At 39.7% G+C, this 16,729-nt stretch overlaps 1 protein-coding gene across 1 annotated transcript in view; it reads left to right on the forward strand.

The window, feature by feature from the left end:
• COL25A1 (collagen type XXV alpha 1 chain) overlaps positions 1–14,231 on the forward strand; it is a 423,067-nt gene extending 408,836 nt beyond the window's left edge. Inside the window, exons 37-39 of the mRNA XM_044277438.1 lie at positions 1,030–1,116; positions 9,093–9,131; positions 11,548–14,231. Coding sequence (XP_044133373.1) covers positions 1,030–1,116; positions 9,093–9,131; positions 11,548–11,550 — 129 coding nt within the window. The 3' untranslated portion in view covers positions 11,551–14,231. The remainder of the gene's footprint in view (positions 1–1,029; positions 1,117–9,092; positions 9,132–11,547) is intronic.
• Positions 14,232–16,729: the final 2,498 nt, after the last annotated feature.

Genomic DNA, 16,729 nt, shown 5'->3' on the forward strand with positions numbered 1-16,729 from the left:
AACTAGTCTCCAATGTGTATTTTCTATACTTTCCTGATAAGCAAGTGCACCTTGCATGTCATATATAAAACTGCCAGGTGGAAGATGCAACGATATATAGATGCATGTTAAAGGGAAAACTCAACAAGAGCTGATCTTCTAACATCTCTTAGTTGGTTTCATGAAGATGACTCTTGTCTATATGCTTTATTAGGACACCTCTGTGATCCACAACATTCTGAAGACTTCAACCATCCATGGACAGCAATGTGAGGCCTAGTTCACACTTCGATGATTTGGTCAGTGATTTCCATCAGTGAGCCAAAACCAGGTGCAGGTTAAAAATACAGAACATGTGCAAATAGCTCTTTATCAGTTTCACTTCTGGTTTGGGTTCACAATCACTGTTGGAAGTGTGAACTAGGCCTAATACTTCATTTCTGCCACTGGGAAAATGCCTAGCCATAACAAGCTTCCCTACCATAATTGGCAGTTTGCTTGGGGTGCCTATAATCCTTGCATCACCACAGTGGAAATCTCCTGTAGTTTGTTTTAAGCAATGTGCCATTTGTATGGTACATTGCTTAGATTGTTGAGATGGAGACCTAATGTAATATCAGTCTGCAGACTATCCCTTTTCATCTTGGAAGTTCATAGAGGCCCCAGGCAGACATGTTGTTATGACATGTGAGACGGTATGGATGGAAGGTAAGATATATATATCTGCTATAAAGGCCATGTGGTTGGTTGGTTCTTCGGATACAGTTGGCATCTATACATGTCATTTTTAAAATTTTAGGGAATTTATTAGGAAAGGGTGCTTTTTGCATAAACTTGTAAGACTACTCTAGGGCATAGTCTAATGCTAGTCACAAAATTATAATTCAGTATATTTTTTTCAGTGCTCACATTCCAAAATACAAACTATTACAGACTCGTATTCATTTCAACAAACATAGCAGGCAAAACTTGGTAAATGTTCCTTCAAACCTCTCATCTGCTGACACTTTTGATATATATATATTTTTTTATAAACCATTGTATTCACAGGGGGAAAAGGGAAAAAAAGGCAAAAAAGGGCCTAAAGGGGAGAAAGGAGAACAGGGTGCCCCTGGATTAGATGCACCTTGCCCGTTGGTATGTCTCAGAAATCCAGTAATGACGCCATGAAATCTAATATGTGCTGGAAAGAGCAAACATTTAGAGATCTCACCAATACAAAAGAAATCTTTCTACCTTTGCTCAGTAAGATGCCTAACAACATTTTAGTAATTTCTTAAAATTCAACTTGTTGCATACATACAAGCTACTACAGTTTAGCATCTGTAGTACTTACTGACCGTAAGTTGGATGGTATGTGGCCATAGGTGACTTTCGTATGTTCTTATGATCATGGTAGAAAATAAATGCTTGCTCTTTCCTGTTTTCTCCTTTTGTTTTAGTTTCAAACAGGTTTGATCATTTTCAAGGTTTTTATTAATAAGTAACATTGCAAGTTAATTTTTACGAACAGGGTTTCCGTGGATTAAAGGGGGAAAAAGGGGAACCAGGTCAGCCTGGCCTGGATGGGCTGGATGCCCCTTGCCAATTGGTACAGTATTTCTCTTTCCTATCCTTCCCTGCATGTGAGTCCTTGTCGTAGTCACTGATGCAAAGACCACGCTAGAAACATTTGCATCAGAAAAAATTTGCATGTTCTTGCATGGATCAAGTTATCACATGACTAATTGAGTATTTCCTATGCTACTGATAACCCATGTAAGTGCTAACACTGTATGTCCTTCCACTGTATTTTTCCTCAGAATCTTCTGCAAGTAATGAAATATTGGTGTATTAGCTTATACAGACACACATAACCTTGCAGTATATGTGGATAACCGCTATAAAGAACCTACCTTAGCAGCTTGCGACTGTCTACAGTTTAGACAGTCCTTTATCAGAGAACAGATAGGTAATGTATGTAGTGATGTAATAGCCTGCAGCCCCGTCCTCTCTACACACCCTTTATAATAGCTTAGACACCTTGTGAAACTTACTTCACCTTCCCTGTAGTTTTCTTCACAGCTTCCTCTCCTCAACTCAGCATGAATCTAAAATCCTGCCCATACTAAAAGTATACTACAAATCCCTTTCCTTGTACCAATATGGCAAACATACCGGTAGTTATTTTATCTCTGTAAAGTCACAGAGGAAAAGAACAATCACCAAGGTCAGGAAAAAGTTGTGTTTTAGGACCTGTTCACACTACTGTTAGGGTCCGCTCCACCGGGTTCCTGATCCTCTTTAAGACTAGTATATTACAGTCATAAAAACCTGATGGATCCATTAGTGTCAGTGGAACCATTGGTTCCAATAATAACTAAAGCCATGACACTAGTGTGAACAGAGCCTGAAGAATTCAACAGAGAGCAAAAACAGGGTCTAGAGACGAGTGCGTTCTTTGCATAAATACAGACATTTTATGCTGTTCTGCTGGGGAAAAATGAAGCATGCATATTGTGTAAAACATCTGTTATTTTATCTTTACTGTGTGTGATTTATATCTGGAGGATGCAGAACTCAGTTTAATATATTTTTACAACAATTATCATAGTAAAATAAAAAAAATACATTTACATATGAGCCCTTTATGTGAACCTTTATGAGCCTTTGTAAACCCATACGAACCTTTACATGAGCCCCGTCTTGTGTAATGTTTTTATAGTCTTTTGGACATTTCTAAGCAATCATGATCTCTACACTAATGACCTCAAAATAGGAGAGCACATCATTTACAGTTATAGTCCTTTGGTGCTGTGGTTGCTACTGACCATGGCATCTAAAGGTGTCCATACACACTAGATGAACATCAGCTGAACTCCCTGATTTCAGAGAACTGGCTGACTATATGATGTGCACAGAGGTCCTTGACTCTACCTCAATGGCAGACAGTTGTTCTCACAGGAGGTAATCTGCTGCCAGAGGAGACTCCATGCCTAAATGCCAAAAAGCTTGGTGACCATTTGTAAGGATATTACAAAGCCTCCCATTAGTGGATGTCACAGAGCATTCATTACCCATGTAGGGGATGAAGATTGCTGAATAGACTACTAAAAGACTTTATACAAGATGCTACACATTTTATGTTCTCTCTCTGTGAATTTTTATGGGTGGAGGAGTGCTGTAAAAGAGGTCCTGGCACCACCCTTGACATGTCTGTTTTAGTAAGGCTACTTTCACACTTGCGCTTGATCGGATCCGTTCTGAACGGATCCGATCATATTAATGCAGACGGAGGCTCCGTTCAGTACGGATCCATCTGCATTAATAACTTAGAAAAAATTCTAAGTGTGAAAGCAGCCTGAGCGGATCCGTTCAGACTTTCAATGTAAAGTCAATGGGGGACGGATCCGCTTGAAGATTGAGCCATATGGTGACATCTTCAAGCGGATCCATTCCCATTGTCTTACATTGTAAGTCTGAACGGATCCGCTCGCCTCCGCACGGCCAGGCGGACAGCTGAACGCTGCAAGCAGCGTTCAGCTGTCCGCCTGTCCGTGCGGAGGCGAGCGGAGCGGAGGCTGAACGCCGCCAGACTGATGCAGTCTGAGCGGATCCGCTCCATTCAGACTGCATCAGGGCTGGACGGAGGCGTTTGGGTCCGCTCGTGAGCTCCTTCAAACGGAGCTCACGAACGGACCCATGAACGCTAGTGTGAAAGTAGCCTAAATACTTCTATTCCCCAAGAAAAATTAAAGGCGTTGTCCAGGCTACAGATATTGATGACATATCCTCAGGCACCCCTACTGATCTGCTACTTTCAGAGCCACCAGTGCCAGAAGCTAAACAGTGGACAGAGCAAGAAGCAGAAGGCTCACTCCACAATGCTCAAGTGAATGGTCTAGACCAGTGTTTCCCAACCAGTGTGCCTCCAGCTATTGCAAAACTACAACTCCCAGCATGCCCGCACAGCCAAAGGCTGTCCAGGCATGCTGGGAGTTGTAGTTTTGCAACAGCTGGAGGCACACTGGTTGGGAAACACTGGTCTAGATAACAGACCCCTAACTGTCTGATATTGATGACTTATCATGAAGCCTTTATTAATTTTAGAACATCTTTTAACGTGATTGCTGGGTGTAACTAGTCTCCTTTTCAAAGGTGACATGACCGTACACAGTCTGCCACTGCCAGCACTCATTGGACAGTGTCTGAAAGTGTAGGGAGACACCATGACTAGTAACAGTTATCAATGTATTAATTAATTTCTAGTAGAAATAATAGAGGAATGGCACAATGCAGATTTATAAGAATAGGTGCCTCGAAATTGTAATTTCATGTGGAATATAAGGAGCTGCTGTACATGTGTGCCTATGCACGCTCCCACGGTCCTGTCCACCAGAGAGGCTGGCACTTTTTCCTATAGTGTGCAAGCATGGCCATCACTGCTGGATTACAGAGTGGTCATAACTAGTTTTGAGCGAAGAGAGCTTTGGATCATAGATCTGAAGTTGCTCTGGTCAAAACTTTGCATGAATGTTGTACGGAGATTACAGCGTAATGAATGGATTCCGCCAAGATGAAATTCATTGGTGAATAACTTTGGACTTTAATTTTTCAACTTGAGAACAATTTTAAAACTGGGATCTGAAGTTCGGATCCCAGTTTTAAAATGGTTTTAATTTGAAAAATGGAATGTTCGAAGTTATTCAACGAAGCCTTGCGCAACTTCAGATGTAATAAATTTCATTTTGGCGGAGCCCATACATTTGAATGCTGTGCAGAGACGGATCTCTGTACAGCATTCAAATGAAGTTTTGACTGAAGCGACTTTGGATCTATGAAATGAAGCTCTCTTCGCTCAGCACTGGTCATAACCCCTGGAAACAAGCAGTGTATAATGTGATGGAAAAATTAATCCAGCCAGCAAATGGACAACCACAATACATTAGTAAGTGCCTTGTATTAACTTTCTCTACATGATAAATGCCATTAGCTGAAGTGAGACAACCCCTTTAAAATATAACAGGGCATGGCATTCTGTTGTCCTTCAATTTGCACAGTAAGCAAATAGGTAATTAATTCTCCCTCCTTCAAGTAATGGAAATGTGAGTCTTCAGGTGACCATACAAATTAGTTAAGTCAAGTTGATCAAAACAGTTGATTTCAACCAAAATGATTGTTTGTCAGGTGAAATTTAGCAATGACTGATCATTTTAGCCAACCAATGACACCATCATCATCTGAAGAGTTGTCTGTCTTTTACATTTTTTACAGATGAAAGATCTTTCGTTCAAAGAATGATCATTTATGGACATATGATTTGTCTTTGAAAGATTGTTCCCAGAAAGATCTTTCATCATGGCCTGTTTGAATAACTGTAATGGCCAATATGGACTAAAATGTGTAGACGGAACGGACATTTACCAGATGTTTGTTTGTTCAATTACTAATGAAGCATCAACCAACTTCTATATGTGTATGGCCGGCTCTAGACAATATTATTTCATACTAGCTATGCATTCTGAAACAATGAATAATATATAGATCTACATTTTAAATCCAGTGTTGCAAACTCCAGATATAAATAACTATTAATTTCTAGTTACCAGTTTATGAAATCAGCCAAATTACTGGTAAGAGACTGGTGTGACTGGAAAAATATGTTTATGTATTCTGTATGAGAGCATGCAATCATCAGATAATCACATATAAATGATAATGCAGTAATATTCTGTAAGATTAGCACAACATTATGTTATCTAAAGTGGCTTATCATAAATAACAGCAATGAGTATAACAGGTACTATGACTATAAACATGACTTTCACAGATATGTATTACATACAATATTGGTATGCCTATGAATTGAAGATGTAGCCAGTAGCTTGTAGCTTTGGTCCAATGCAAAAGACCATGTATTACAGAGCTGTGAAGTCATATTTCAGACAACAACATAGTGAAATAAAGGTTAGGACGGTTATTATTAATATGTGAAAGCGCCATTAATTCGATGGTGCTGTACATCAAGAGGAGGTACACATACAGTAGAGACCAAAAGTTTGGACACAACCTTTTCATTCAAAGAGTTTTCTTTATTTTCATGACTATGACAATTGTAGATTCACACTGAAGGCATCAAAACTATGAATTAACACATGTGGAATTATATACATAACAAAAAAGTGTTAAACAACTGAAAATATGTCATATTCTAGGTTCTTCAAAGTAGCCACCTTTTGCCTTGATTACTGCTTTGCACACTCTTGGCATTCTCTTGATGAGCTTCAAGAGGTAGTCACCTGAAATGGTCTTCCAACAGTCTTGAAGTAGTTCCCAGAGAAGCTTAGCACTTGTTGGCCCTTTTGCCTTCACTCTGCGGTCCAGCTCACCCTGAACCATCTCAATTGGGTTCAGGTCCGGTGACTGTGATGGCCAGGTCATCTGGCGCAGCACCCCATCACTCTCCTTCATGGTCAAATAGCTCTTACACAGCCTGGAGATGTGTTTGGGGTCATTGTCCTGTTGAAAAATAAATGATGGTCCAACTAAACGCAAACCGGATGGAATAGCATGCCGCTGCAAGATGCTGTTGTAGCCATGCTGGTTCAGTATGCCTTCAATTTTGAATAAATCCCCAACAGTGTCACCAGCAAAGCACCCCCACACCATCACACCTCCTCCTCCATGCTTCACATTGAGAACCAGGCATGTAGAGTCCATCCGTTCACCTTTTCTGCGTCACACAAAGACACGGTGGTTGGAACCAAAGATCTCAAATTTGGACTCATCAGACCAAAGCACAGATTTCCACTGGTCTAATGTCCATTCCTTGTGTTCTTTAGCCCAAACAAGTCTCTCCTGCTTGTTGCCTGTCCTTAGCAGTGGTTTCCTAGCAGATATTCTACCATGAAGGCCTGATTCACACAGTCTCCTCTTAACAGTTGTTCTAGAGATGTGTCTTCTGCTAGAACTCTGTGTGGCATTGACCTGTATCTAATCTGAGCTACTATTAACCTGCGATTTCTGAGGCTGCTGACTCGGATGAACTTATCCTCCGAAGCAGAGGTGACTCTTGGTCTTCCTTTCCTGGGGCGGTCCGCATGTGAGCCAGTTTCTTTGTAGCGCTTGATGGTTTTTGTGACTGCACTTGGGAACACTTTCAAAGTTTTCCCAATTTTTCTGGCTGACTGACCTTCATTTCTTAAAGTAATGATGGCCACTCGTTTTTCTTTACTTAGCTGCTTTTTTCTTGCCATAATACAAATTCTAACAGTCTATACACTAGGACTATCACCTGTGTATCCACCTGACTTCTCCACAACGCAACTGATGGTCCCAACCCCATTTATAAGGCAAGAAATCCCACTTATTAAACCTGACAGGGCACACCTGTGAAAACCATTTCAGGTGAAAACCATTTCAGGTGACTACCTCTTGAAGCTCATCAAGAGAATGCCAAGAGTGTATAAAGCAGTAATCAAAGCAAAAGGTGGCTACTTTGAAGAACCTAGAATATGACATATTTTCAGTTGTTTCACACTTTTTTGTTATGTATATAATTCCACATGTGTTAATTCATAGTTTAGATGCCTTCAGTGTGAATCTACAATTTTCAAGTCATGAAAATAAAGAAAACTCTTTGAATGAGAAGGTGGGTCCAAACTTTTGGTTTATACTGTACATAATATAAGAATACAAATACGATAAACATGAAACTGTTAAACGATTGGACCGTGCCGGCAAGAGCTTACAATCTACAAGGGAAGAGATTAGGAAGTGTTTTTGTTTGTGGGTTGGTATGCTAGTATCTGAAAGCCTTAAAGGGGTTTCCCATGAATAATTTATATCCCCTATCCACAAGATAGAGGATAAGTGTCTGATCAGTTGGGGGTCTGACCACTGGGAACCTAACGATCACTAGAATGTGGGATCCGTAGAGCAGTGGTCATGCAGCTCAACCTCCACTCCATTCAATTCTGTGGGCTGTGTAAGGCCTCTCTGCAGTCCCATAAAGTTGAATGGAGCAGGGGAACAGAAGACCCCCTCCTTCTTATGATCAGTGGGGGTCCCAGCAGTTGGACCTCCACCTACCAGTTATTTATCTCCTGTCTTGTGAATAGGGATAAGTATTGTTTGTGGGAAAATCCCACAAATTTATGACCAGATATACGCCACTTTTGTGGCGTATATCTGGCGCAGATTATGTTACATGCCATGGTGTGGCAGAATCTGCGACTTCTTTCCCGCTCACACCCAGTCTAAAAAATTGGGGGCGAGGCGTAGGAGGGGAAGTGGACGGGCAGGCAGGCCCATCTTATTCACCATTTTCTATGCCTGGTTTAGACGCCCCTACATAACTTTGGCGATCAACTGCCAGCTATAAGGCTTATTAAGACCGGCGTCTAAAATGCCGCTATTAATAAATGTGCCCCATAGTCTTAGACTCTTGAATCAAATCTCTATACATGGAGTAAAAATAGGGCAACCACATGGAAATCTAATTCACCATGGTTGCCTATAGGACCTGCTTAGTGTAATAAAAGTAGATTAGTCTTTCAGCCTCTTACTGTGGGCACTTTAGTCCCTGTGGCCAACTGTTCTCTCTCTCCATTTCTTGCTGTCATCTCAGGGTGATGACAATTTTTCTGTGCTCACATGACCATAACAACCAGTCACTGACTGCAGTGGTGTTATCACCATGGACAGCATGTTAGCACTGTGGCCAACTACTGGCTGCCAATCCATGCCCGGCTATGGCATCAAGATGCCACTGGGTACACTATTACTTATGAAAATATGCATTTAATTTAAAATATGCATATTTTTCATATATATTTTTTTATTTTGGGCTCGAGCAACTAAGGTGTATATTATTTCCCTAAAAGAAAGAAAATAATAGTAACATACAATAAGTGAGATAAAACTGTAAGAATGTTTTAAAATGTGTTGATTTAAAAATAATCAGCTCTGCTACTTTTTGATGAAGTATGTGAAAAGTAGCAATAAATCTTTCATGTGTAATATTTTAAACTTTTTAGATGTATCCGTCATCTTTACGTAGTAAATAATTTTTTCCATCACGTATGTATCATGTGTAATGTTGACTTCTATTGCACTCTTGTATGCTTAAACAGGGACCAGATGGACTTCCAATGCCCGGCTGCTGGCAGAAGGTGAGAATTGTCTAGTCTAACACTGTATACTTAACCATGAAGTTGTTAATAAGAATAACACCAAATAGACTGCATGATTTATTTTTAATGTACTTTGATCAGCTAAAATTTACTATTGGGAGACTGAACATTTTAGGTTACAGTTCGAAGGGGACTTGTGCTGCTCCTACTTAGGGATTGTAAAGTTGCAATGTGGTGTTTGAAAAATTTGGAAGTCATGTAAGTCACATCATACAGCTTAAATGGGTTTTTCATTTTACTACTGATGATCTATCCTCAGAATAGGTCATCAGTATCCAATCGGTGGGATACTGACTCCCGGCACCCCTGCCGATCAGTTCTTTGAAAACGCAGCGGTGTTCGCAGTAGCGCTGCGGCCTTCTCTTAGCTTTCCCTAGGCTGTATGATGACACGTTCATTGGTCAAGTGGCCTAGGCACAGCCCAGCCCTGTTGAAGTAAATGGGGCTGAGCTGCGATACCAAGCACATCATGCTATACAATGTATGGCACTGTGCTTAGTAAGCTGCAAGAAGGCCACATCGCTCACAGGAGCGCTGGTGCCTTCCCAAACAGCTGATCAGTGGGGGTTCCAGGTGTCGGACCCCATCAATCAGACTCATGACCTATCCTGAGGATCTCAGAAAACCCTTTTAAGGCATGCAACATTATGTCAGACATGGGGCGCCACGAGATTCTGAATAACCCTACAGTAGCTTTGATGTCATCACAGAGCTAAAAAATGCACAAATGTTTCTATTGTTATTTTACTTACATAGCGCTGACATTCGACAGCACTTCACAGAGATTGCCATTACCCAATGTCTCACAGTGGAGCTCACAATCTAAATTAATCCCTATCAATATGCCTTTAGAATGTGGGAGTAAACCCACACAAACACAGTGAGAACCTACAAACTTCATGGAGATGTTGTCCATGGTTTTGAAGCTAGCTGCATCAATGCGAAACACTGAGCCTCGGTGCTCCTTTATTTAGGCATGGAATTGCTGTGTAAAGCAGGGGAACAGTGGGGGAGATTTATCAAACTGGTGTAAAGTAGAACTGGCTTAGTCGCCCATAGCAACCAATCAGATTCCACCTTTCATTTTCCAAAGGAGCTGTGGAAAATAGAAGGTGGAATCTGATTGGCTGCTATGGGCAACTAAGCCAGTTCTACTTTACACCAGTTTGATAAATCCCCCCCAATATTTTCTCATTTTCTTACATCTTGTTATATCATTGCTATTGGATATGCCATTTTCTTGGCAGGAGATATTTGGTGTTCCTAATGGAGAAAACTAATAAAATTATACTATACATCACATATAGTTCCACAGGCCAAAAAGTTTGTTTTGTATGAAATGTTTCATTTCCTAAATTCCTAAATCCTATTAACTGTAGAAACATCCTAAAAAAAATGTGCATTAAAAAGGTATATTCAAACACAGCATGTGAATATACCCTAAAAGAGCATGGGAATTACTCCGCTTCCATGCCTCTGTAAAGTTGAGTTTCTGGAGGGTGAACCAAAAAAATTGAACAGGAACTCCGTCCTGTTGGATCCTTGCTTTTGGCAGCCCCCAAAAATGTTTATCTTTGTGGCCAGAGATATATTAAGGAGCATGCTGTAGCTGAATATATGATGTACATCAATAAGCCATAACATAGTAACCACTGACAGGTAAAGTGAATAACATGGATAATCTTATCACAATGGAATAGGACACATTAGGCAGCAAGTGAACAGTTAGTTCTTAAAGTTGATTAGTTGGAAGCAAGAAAAATGGGCAAGCTTTAGACAAGGGCCCAAATTTGATGACTAGACAGCTGGGCCAGAGCATCCCTAAACGGTATGTTTCAAGGAAGGACAAGCAATCAACTAGTGAAAGAACCATGGGTACGAAATGATCATTGATGCATTTATGGGTTAAGGCGAGCCTTTTTGGTCCAATTCCACAGAACTACTGTAGCGCAAATTGCTGAAAAAGTCGGTTTTGATAAAAAGGCTTCAGAAGAAACGGTGCATCGTAGCTTGCTGTGTAGGAGGTTACATAGCTGCAGACCTTGCAGAGTGCTAATTTGACCCCTATCCACCTCCGAAAATGCCTACAATGGGCTTGTGAGCATCAGAACTGTGGAAGAGATTGTACTAGGATGCACTATGGGATAAAGACAGGCAAGGAACTGCTGCTAACATCTTGGTGCGAGATACCACAGGACACCTTCTGACATTTTGTGGAGTCTAAGCCTCAGTGGGTCAGAGCTCTTTTGGCAGCACGAGGCCGGTGGTTTAAATGTTACGGCTGATTGGTGTATATAACTATATTTTAATATTTTCACAGCAGGTTGAAGTCGCTGGAGTGAAATATGATGGCATGGAACATCTACTAACAATGTTTTTTTATTTCTCTTTGCAGTGACAAATCTAACCATGCAAGCATGAAGTTGTATATAATCAAAACTTTGTATTTATAGAGAAAAACAAGATGATTTCATATGTTTACATATACCTTCTCCTACTTGTCCATAAGTCCATCTTTACCCACTTGCACAAGCTATTTGGCAGTAGTCAGTGCTACTGTTGGAATCCCCAGGATTGAAGAGATTCTTATTGCTTTACTTGTAGACATATTTCCACAGACTTGATGATCATCTGGGACCAGTTCACTGGATACATAATGTCCATTACATTTCCCTGCTCATGCCAAATAGCACCAGTGACTTGTGTCATTTAACATGTTTGTACAGACTAATGGCTTGCATGAATCATATCTAAGAATTTGCTGTGTGGTTGAACCTCAGCTAAATGATTGCTCTTTATTGGCTACTTAAGTAGATCTCTTAACATCTTTCATTCATCCTAAGGGAGTGACACCATGGCTTGTAGCACGGAAGAGATAAGGCTGACATAACAGTAACTTTGCTCAAATTCGGAGATCCGACAGTAGATGTTTAATCTCCAACCTGGCAAGTCATTCTTCTACTGAGGCATAAAGGTCCTGATTGTCTTCAGCATCTTTGCATTCCATGCTACCCAGTGCCCCCCCGGAAGTAGAAGATATATGGGCATATGATGGCTACTGAATATGTTTCTACATAGATTGGAGTTGAGTTGTAAAAGCTTAGGTCTGTGGGAATGGAGAAGCTCCACTGAAGGAATCATATTGTACCTGTACAGAAGTCCTTCACCATGCAGTTTCTCAGAAGCTAAGCAGTTATGAAGATCCGCCATGCATAATTGTATGACAAGAGTTTGACACCCACACGTTTAAAATGTACGCACCTGTATGACAGGATTGGAATCTATATTATGTTCATGTTTTTATGTTATTTTTATTAGAATGTTTTATTACATTCAAAAAATGTGCTACATATGTTTATTACACAGTGTTAGGATTGCCAAATGGTCTTGCTATGTGCCACTGCCTAACATGCTGATAATCGGTAACCATGCCTTATTTTTGCTATTGTGCTTTTGTTCTGGAAGCCTTGCCAAAAGTGTCAATCTTTCGTAAGCAATTAGATGTGCATACAGCAGTTACGCCATTATTGTGTGACTTCTGTTTATCTACATATTCCAAACATGGGAAGTGGTTACGAGTATAGCTGCTTATACAGTTATAGATGTAATATATTATTCATCTGTCTACTTGTTACAGAAAAAAAATGTTTATTTTTGGTTTTATTCTACTTAAAAAAAAAAAAGGAAAAAGAACAAAAAAACATTGTGTTCACTGAAAGTTTAAAAACGTTATTTCGGGGCTGTGTGTTTTCAAATGAACATTTCACAAGTAGACATATACAGTATATATGTCTTTAGTCGGTGTGCTACCTTCTGATTTTATTTTACTGAGTCTGAAAGCTACTAGTTTGTTGCTGACGTTAAAGCACAAACTGACTTATCTTTGTACGATGACTAAAAGCTCAACGTGACCCAGAAGACTATGTAGTGGCAACAGACTTCATTTTATTACTGACATAGTATGAGAAGGATGTGGATACAGTATGTTAATACTGTTCTGCTATAACTCCATTCTGTATGGAAGGGATTTTCCTATCCCCTAGCCAACAGAATCCACACAGGTTTCACATTCTGTGTGGCAACATTAATGCCATCAATTTGAAGTCTTTATATGAGATTAGGTGACTAAAATATATATTTTTTACTGCCATGTAAGTAATTATTAAAATTGAAAGAAGTTTTTGCGTACACTTAAGCCAAATGATTTGATGTCCCCCGAAGCATATGTTTGTTCTTAATGAAGTAGGGTGGCTGTTTTTTTTATACATTTTCTGTCATTTTCTCTGTCATTTAAAGGGAACCTGTGATATTGAACATGCGGCCTGATCAGCCGGCAGTATGTTATAGAGCAGGAGGAGCTCAGCAGACTTATAGAGAATTTTATTTGAAAAGATTCTGTATAACTTGTGATCTATTCATTAAAATCTCTGCTCATTCTGGGCTAAGGAGTCCAGTGGGCGGTTCTGTTCAGGGATTGACAGCTATCTCTGTATGTCCACTGAAGTGGGGAAGGCTAGGAATCATTGAGTGAGATGGCCCACTGGACTTATACTGAATCTTCTCCGACAGATATATCAATCTGCCCAGCTTCCCTAGCTTTACACCATATTGCCTATAGTTTTAGACTAGTGTTAGACAGTAAGACATTTTACATGATTCTTCCACATGTTCAGTGCTCAATTTGTTGGAACATGACGTCATTTTGAGAAATTGTTGGTGACATTAATTCTCATAGAAGAGGTTGTATTTTTTTTACATATGTTTGCCAATGTGTGATATTTTACTATGTAGTTCTACTAGTTGTTTAACCAATTATATAAAGTTGGTTTTGTCATTGTCTCTATCTACATCAAATGTTGCAGTTCCTGGAAATGTTGCTGCATTAATATTGATGAGGTTTATCTAGTATGGAGTATTCATTCACAATAGTTCACCTTGTATACTAGGGAGTAACTATAGGGGAAAAAGAGGCCACATGAGAAAATTCCAGTAGTATAATGTATCTTCAGGGGTTCATGTTATTAATCCACTCTTTCCCTAAGTATACTACATTAGTCTAATCTGACTGAGGCATTAGTATAGATGAGTAAGGCGACCTGCTAAGAAATAAATACAATTGGAATTGCCTTCACAGACACAACAATGGTACACACTGATAAGCATTTCTGATGGCGATCTAGTTAAAGGGGTTCTCCAGGAATTATTTACAATGGCCACCAGCAGCCTGTCCTACAGTGTGAGTAGGACTGGTTGCTTCCATTTTCAGAGCTGCCTAGGGGAGTGAAGGAGTGGGACCTAGCTACATACTGCATTGGCGCTTGCATATACTACGTATTGGTGAGTGATCCTTTCAGGCTGCTCAGCCATAATGACATATCATAGGCAGGATCACATCATTACCATCTATGGTAGAGCAGTGTAGTGTATAGTGAGGCCCTGGCCCCTCACCCACTAAGCATCTCTGTAGGTGGAAGCAACCAGTCCTAAATAGTAGGATAGGTTGCTGGCAGCCATTTTAAGTCATTCCTGTAGAATCCCTTTAACTAGATCTACATTACAAATGTTTACCAGTGTGTACCATTGTTGTGTCTGTGAAGGCAATTCCAATTGTATTTATTTCTCAGCAGGTCTTACTCATTTATACTAATGCATCTAATAGTAATACAAACTTTCTTCTATAGGCCCGTTATGTGAAATCAAGGTGGGTTTGCAGGGCCTGCTGGGTCCTGGAAAGCCAATTTAATGTATCTAATGTCTGACCATTATATAACTTGTATTCTTCATTAATCTCCAGTTTTCTCCTTTGCAGACTCTATCATTAATTGTCAGGTATCCCTGAGCTAGTAGGTAGAGATACGTTGCTATATCCTCTTCACCCACTGCAGTGAGATAGTATGCAAAGAGGTACCTTATCTCTCAAGGAAGAGAACCATCTCACTTGTGTCGCCTCTTGGAAGTCACTCCCTATATGAGTTGATAATTTGACTTTCCAACAAGCTTTGGGATTTAACAAAGGGATATAGCCAAGCCAGATATCCATCCAGTATAGCTTGGGCATATTCCCTTCTCAAATGCCAATGCTTGTTGGAAAGTCGGATTTTAACTTATAGGGAGCCACTTCCAAGAGGCGGTACTAGTGAGATGGCTCTCTTCCTTGGGAGATAACTGTTGGCATATTTATTTCCCATGGAGCATTGCCACTAAGTAGCCATACCATGGAGTACTTCCAGTACATCTCCATACAGGACTGGTTTCTTTAAGGAGATCCAGCACTATGCCTAAGCTGCAGTGAGACAGAAAACACTATACTCATCAGCAGCATCTCTGTGTGTCTCTGCCTCTCTTACCCTCTGCAGCTGCTTCTTTCATCTGTCTCACTCTCTCCATAGACTTCTATGGGTAACGTGTAACTCGATCCCTCAGTGAGCTGGTTGTCCTTCTTTTCTCTCAAGATGGATTTTAGCTGTGAATTCAGAGGGATTTATCAGTGCAGTAGGCAATGGGGAGGATGAAAAGTGACTCATAAGTGAAGAAAGGCATCTTTCTCAAATAATATATGTTCCAAAGCTTCTTCACCTATTGATTTATGCAAAGTTTTATGCAACGTTTGTTGAATTAACGGTTCCTTTTATATTTATTTATTGATTGCCTTCCATTCTTGGATTCGTTCTACACCACTACCTCCATATAAGCTACCTTTTGTATTTTTTAGGACTTATATATTATACAGGAGGAGTATATTATACAGATCAAAATATATCAGTAATTAAAAAGTTGCAGTTAAAAGGTTGTTTAAGATTTGAAACCCTTGTAAATGTACTAATATATGATAATTTTATGGGAGTGTCTGAGATTAGAAAATAAGACCTCCATTTTTCCCAGAAATCACACTTTTCCCTACAATTAGCCCTATAAAATGTACAATGACATACATATCATGAGTTTCATTAGAAAGTTAATATTTGCATTTTTTATGATAAAGTACAGATACATTTTCATTATGTATATTTTTATAGCATATTAGCACATTTTTCTTAAAAATGTTACTTAAAGGGGTTCTTCCATGATTTATGTAAACAATGATAATCAGACATCATCTAATACATGATGATCTCTTCTACCAAAACTAGAACCAGTCCTGTACTTCATATGGATCCAGTGATCTCCCCATTAATTATTCCAAATGATCTGCTAGATTTCTTTCAGGCTGGCAGTTCAGGTGTGTGTGCTTGTCATTTCTGCTGCAGTCTCTCACTGTAACTGCTACAACTTCTAACAGATGATATAGTCGGTGACAGTTAAAGATTTAAACTGAGTCTGTGTGACCACCCCAGTGAGGTGGACAAGAAATAAGGAAAAGAACAAACAGGTGGCGCTATACAGATACATTTTTTTGAATAGCTCAGTGGCTATACTACATTTTTCATTACATGAAATTACAAACGTATTAAGATCCAGGAGTTGGTTTGAAAAATGTACAATATTTTTTGTGGAACAAACCCTTTAAATAGTATTATCCGCTTGTTATTCTAATAGGAACTATGTTCAATGTATAACTACTTATACAGGTGGCTGGC

Source organism: Bufo gargarizans, chromosome 1, assembly GCF_014858855.1.
Source record: "Bufo gargarizans isolate SCDJY-AF-19 chromosome 1, ASM1485885v1, whole genome shotgun sequence".
Taxonomy (NCBI): domain Eukaryota; kingdom Metazoa; phylum Chordata; class Amphibia; order Anura; family Bufonidae; genus Bufo; species Bufo gargarizans.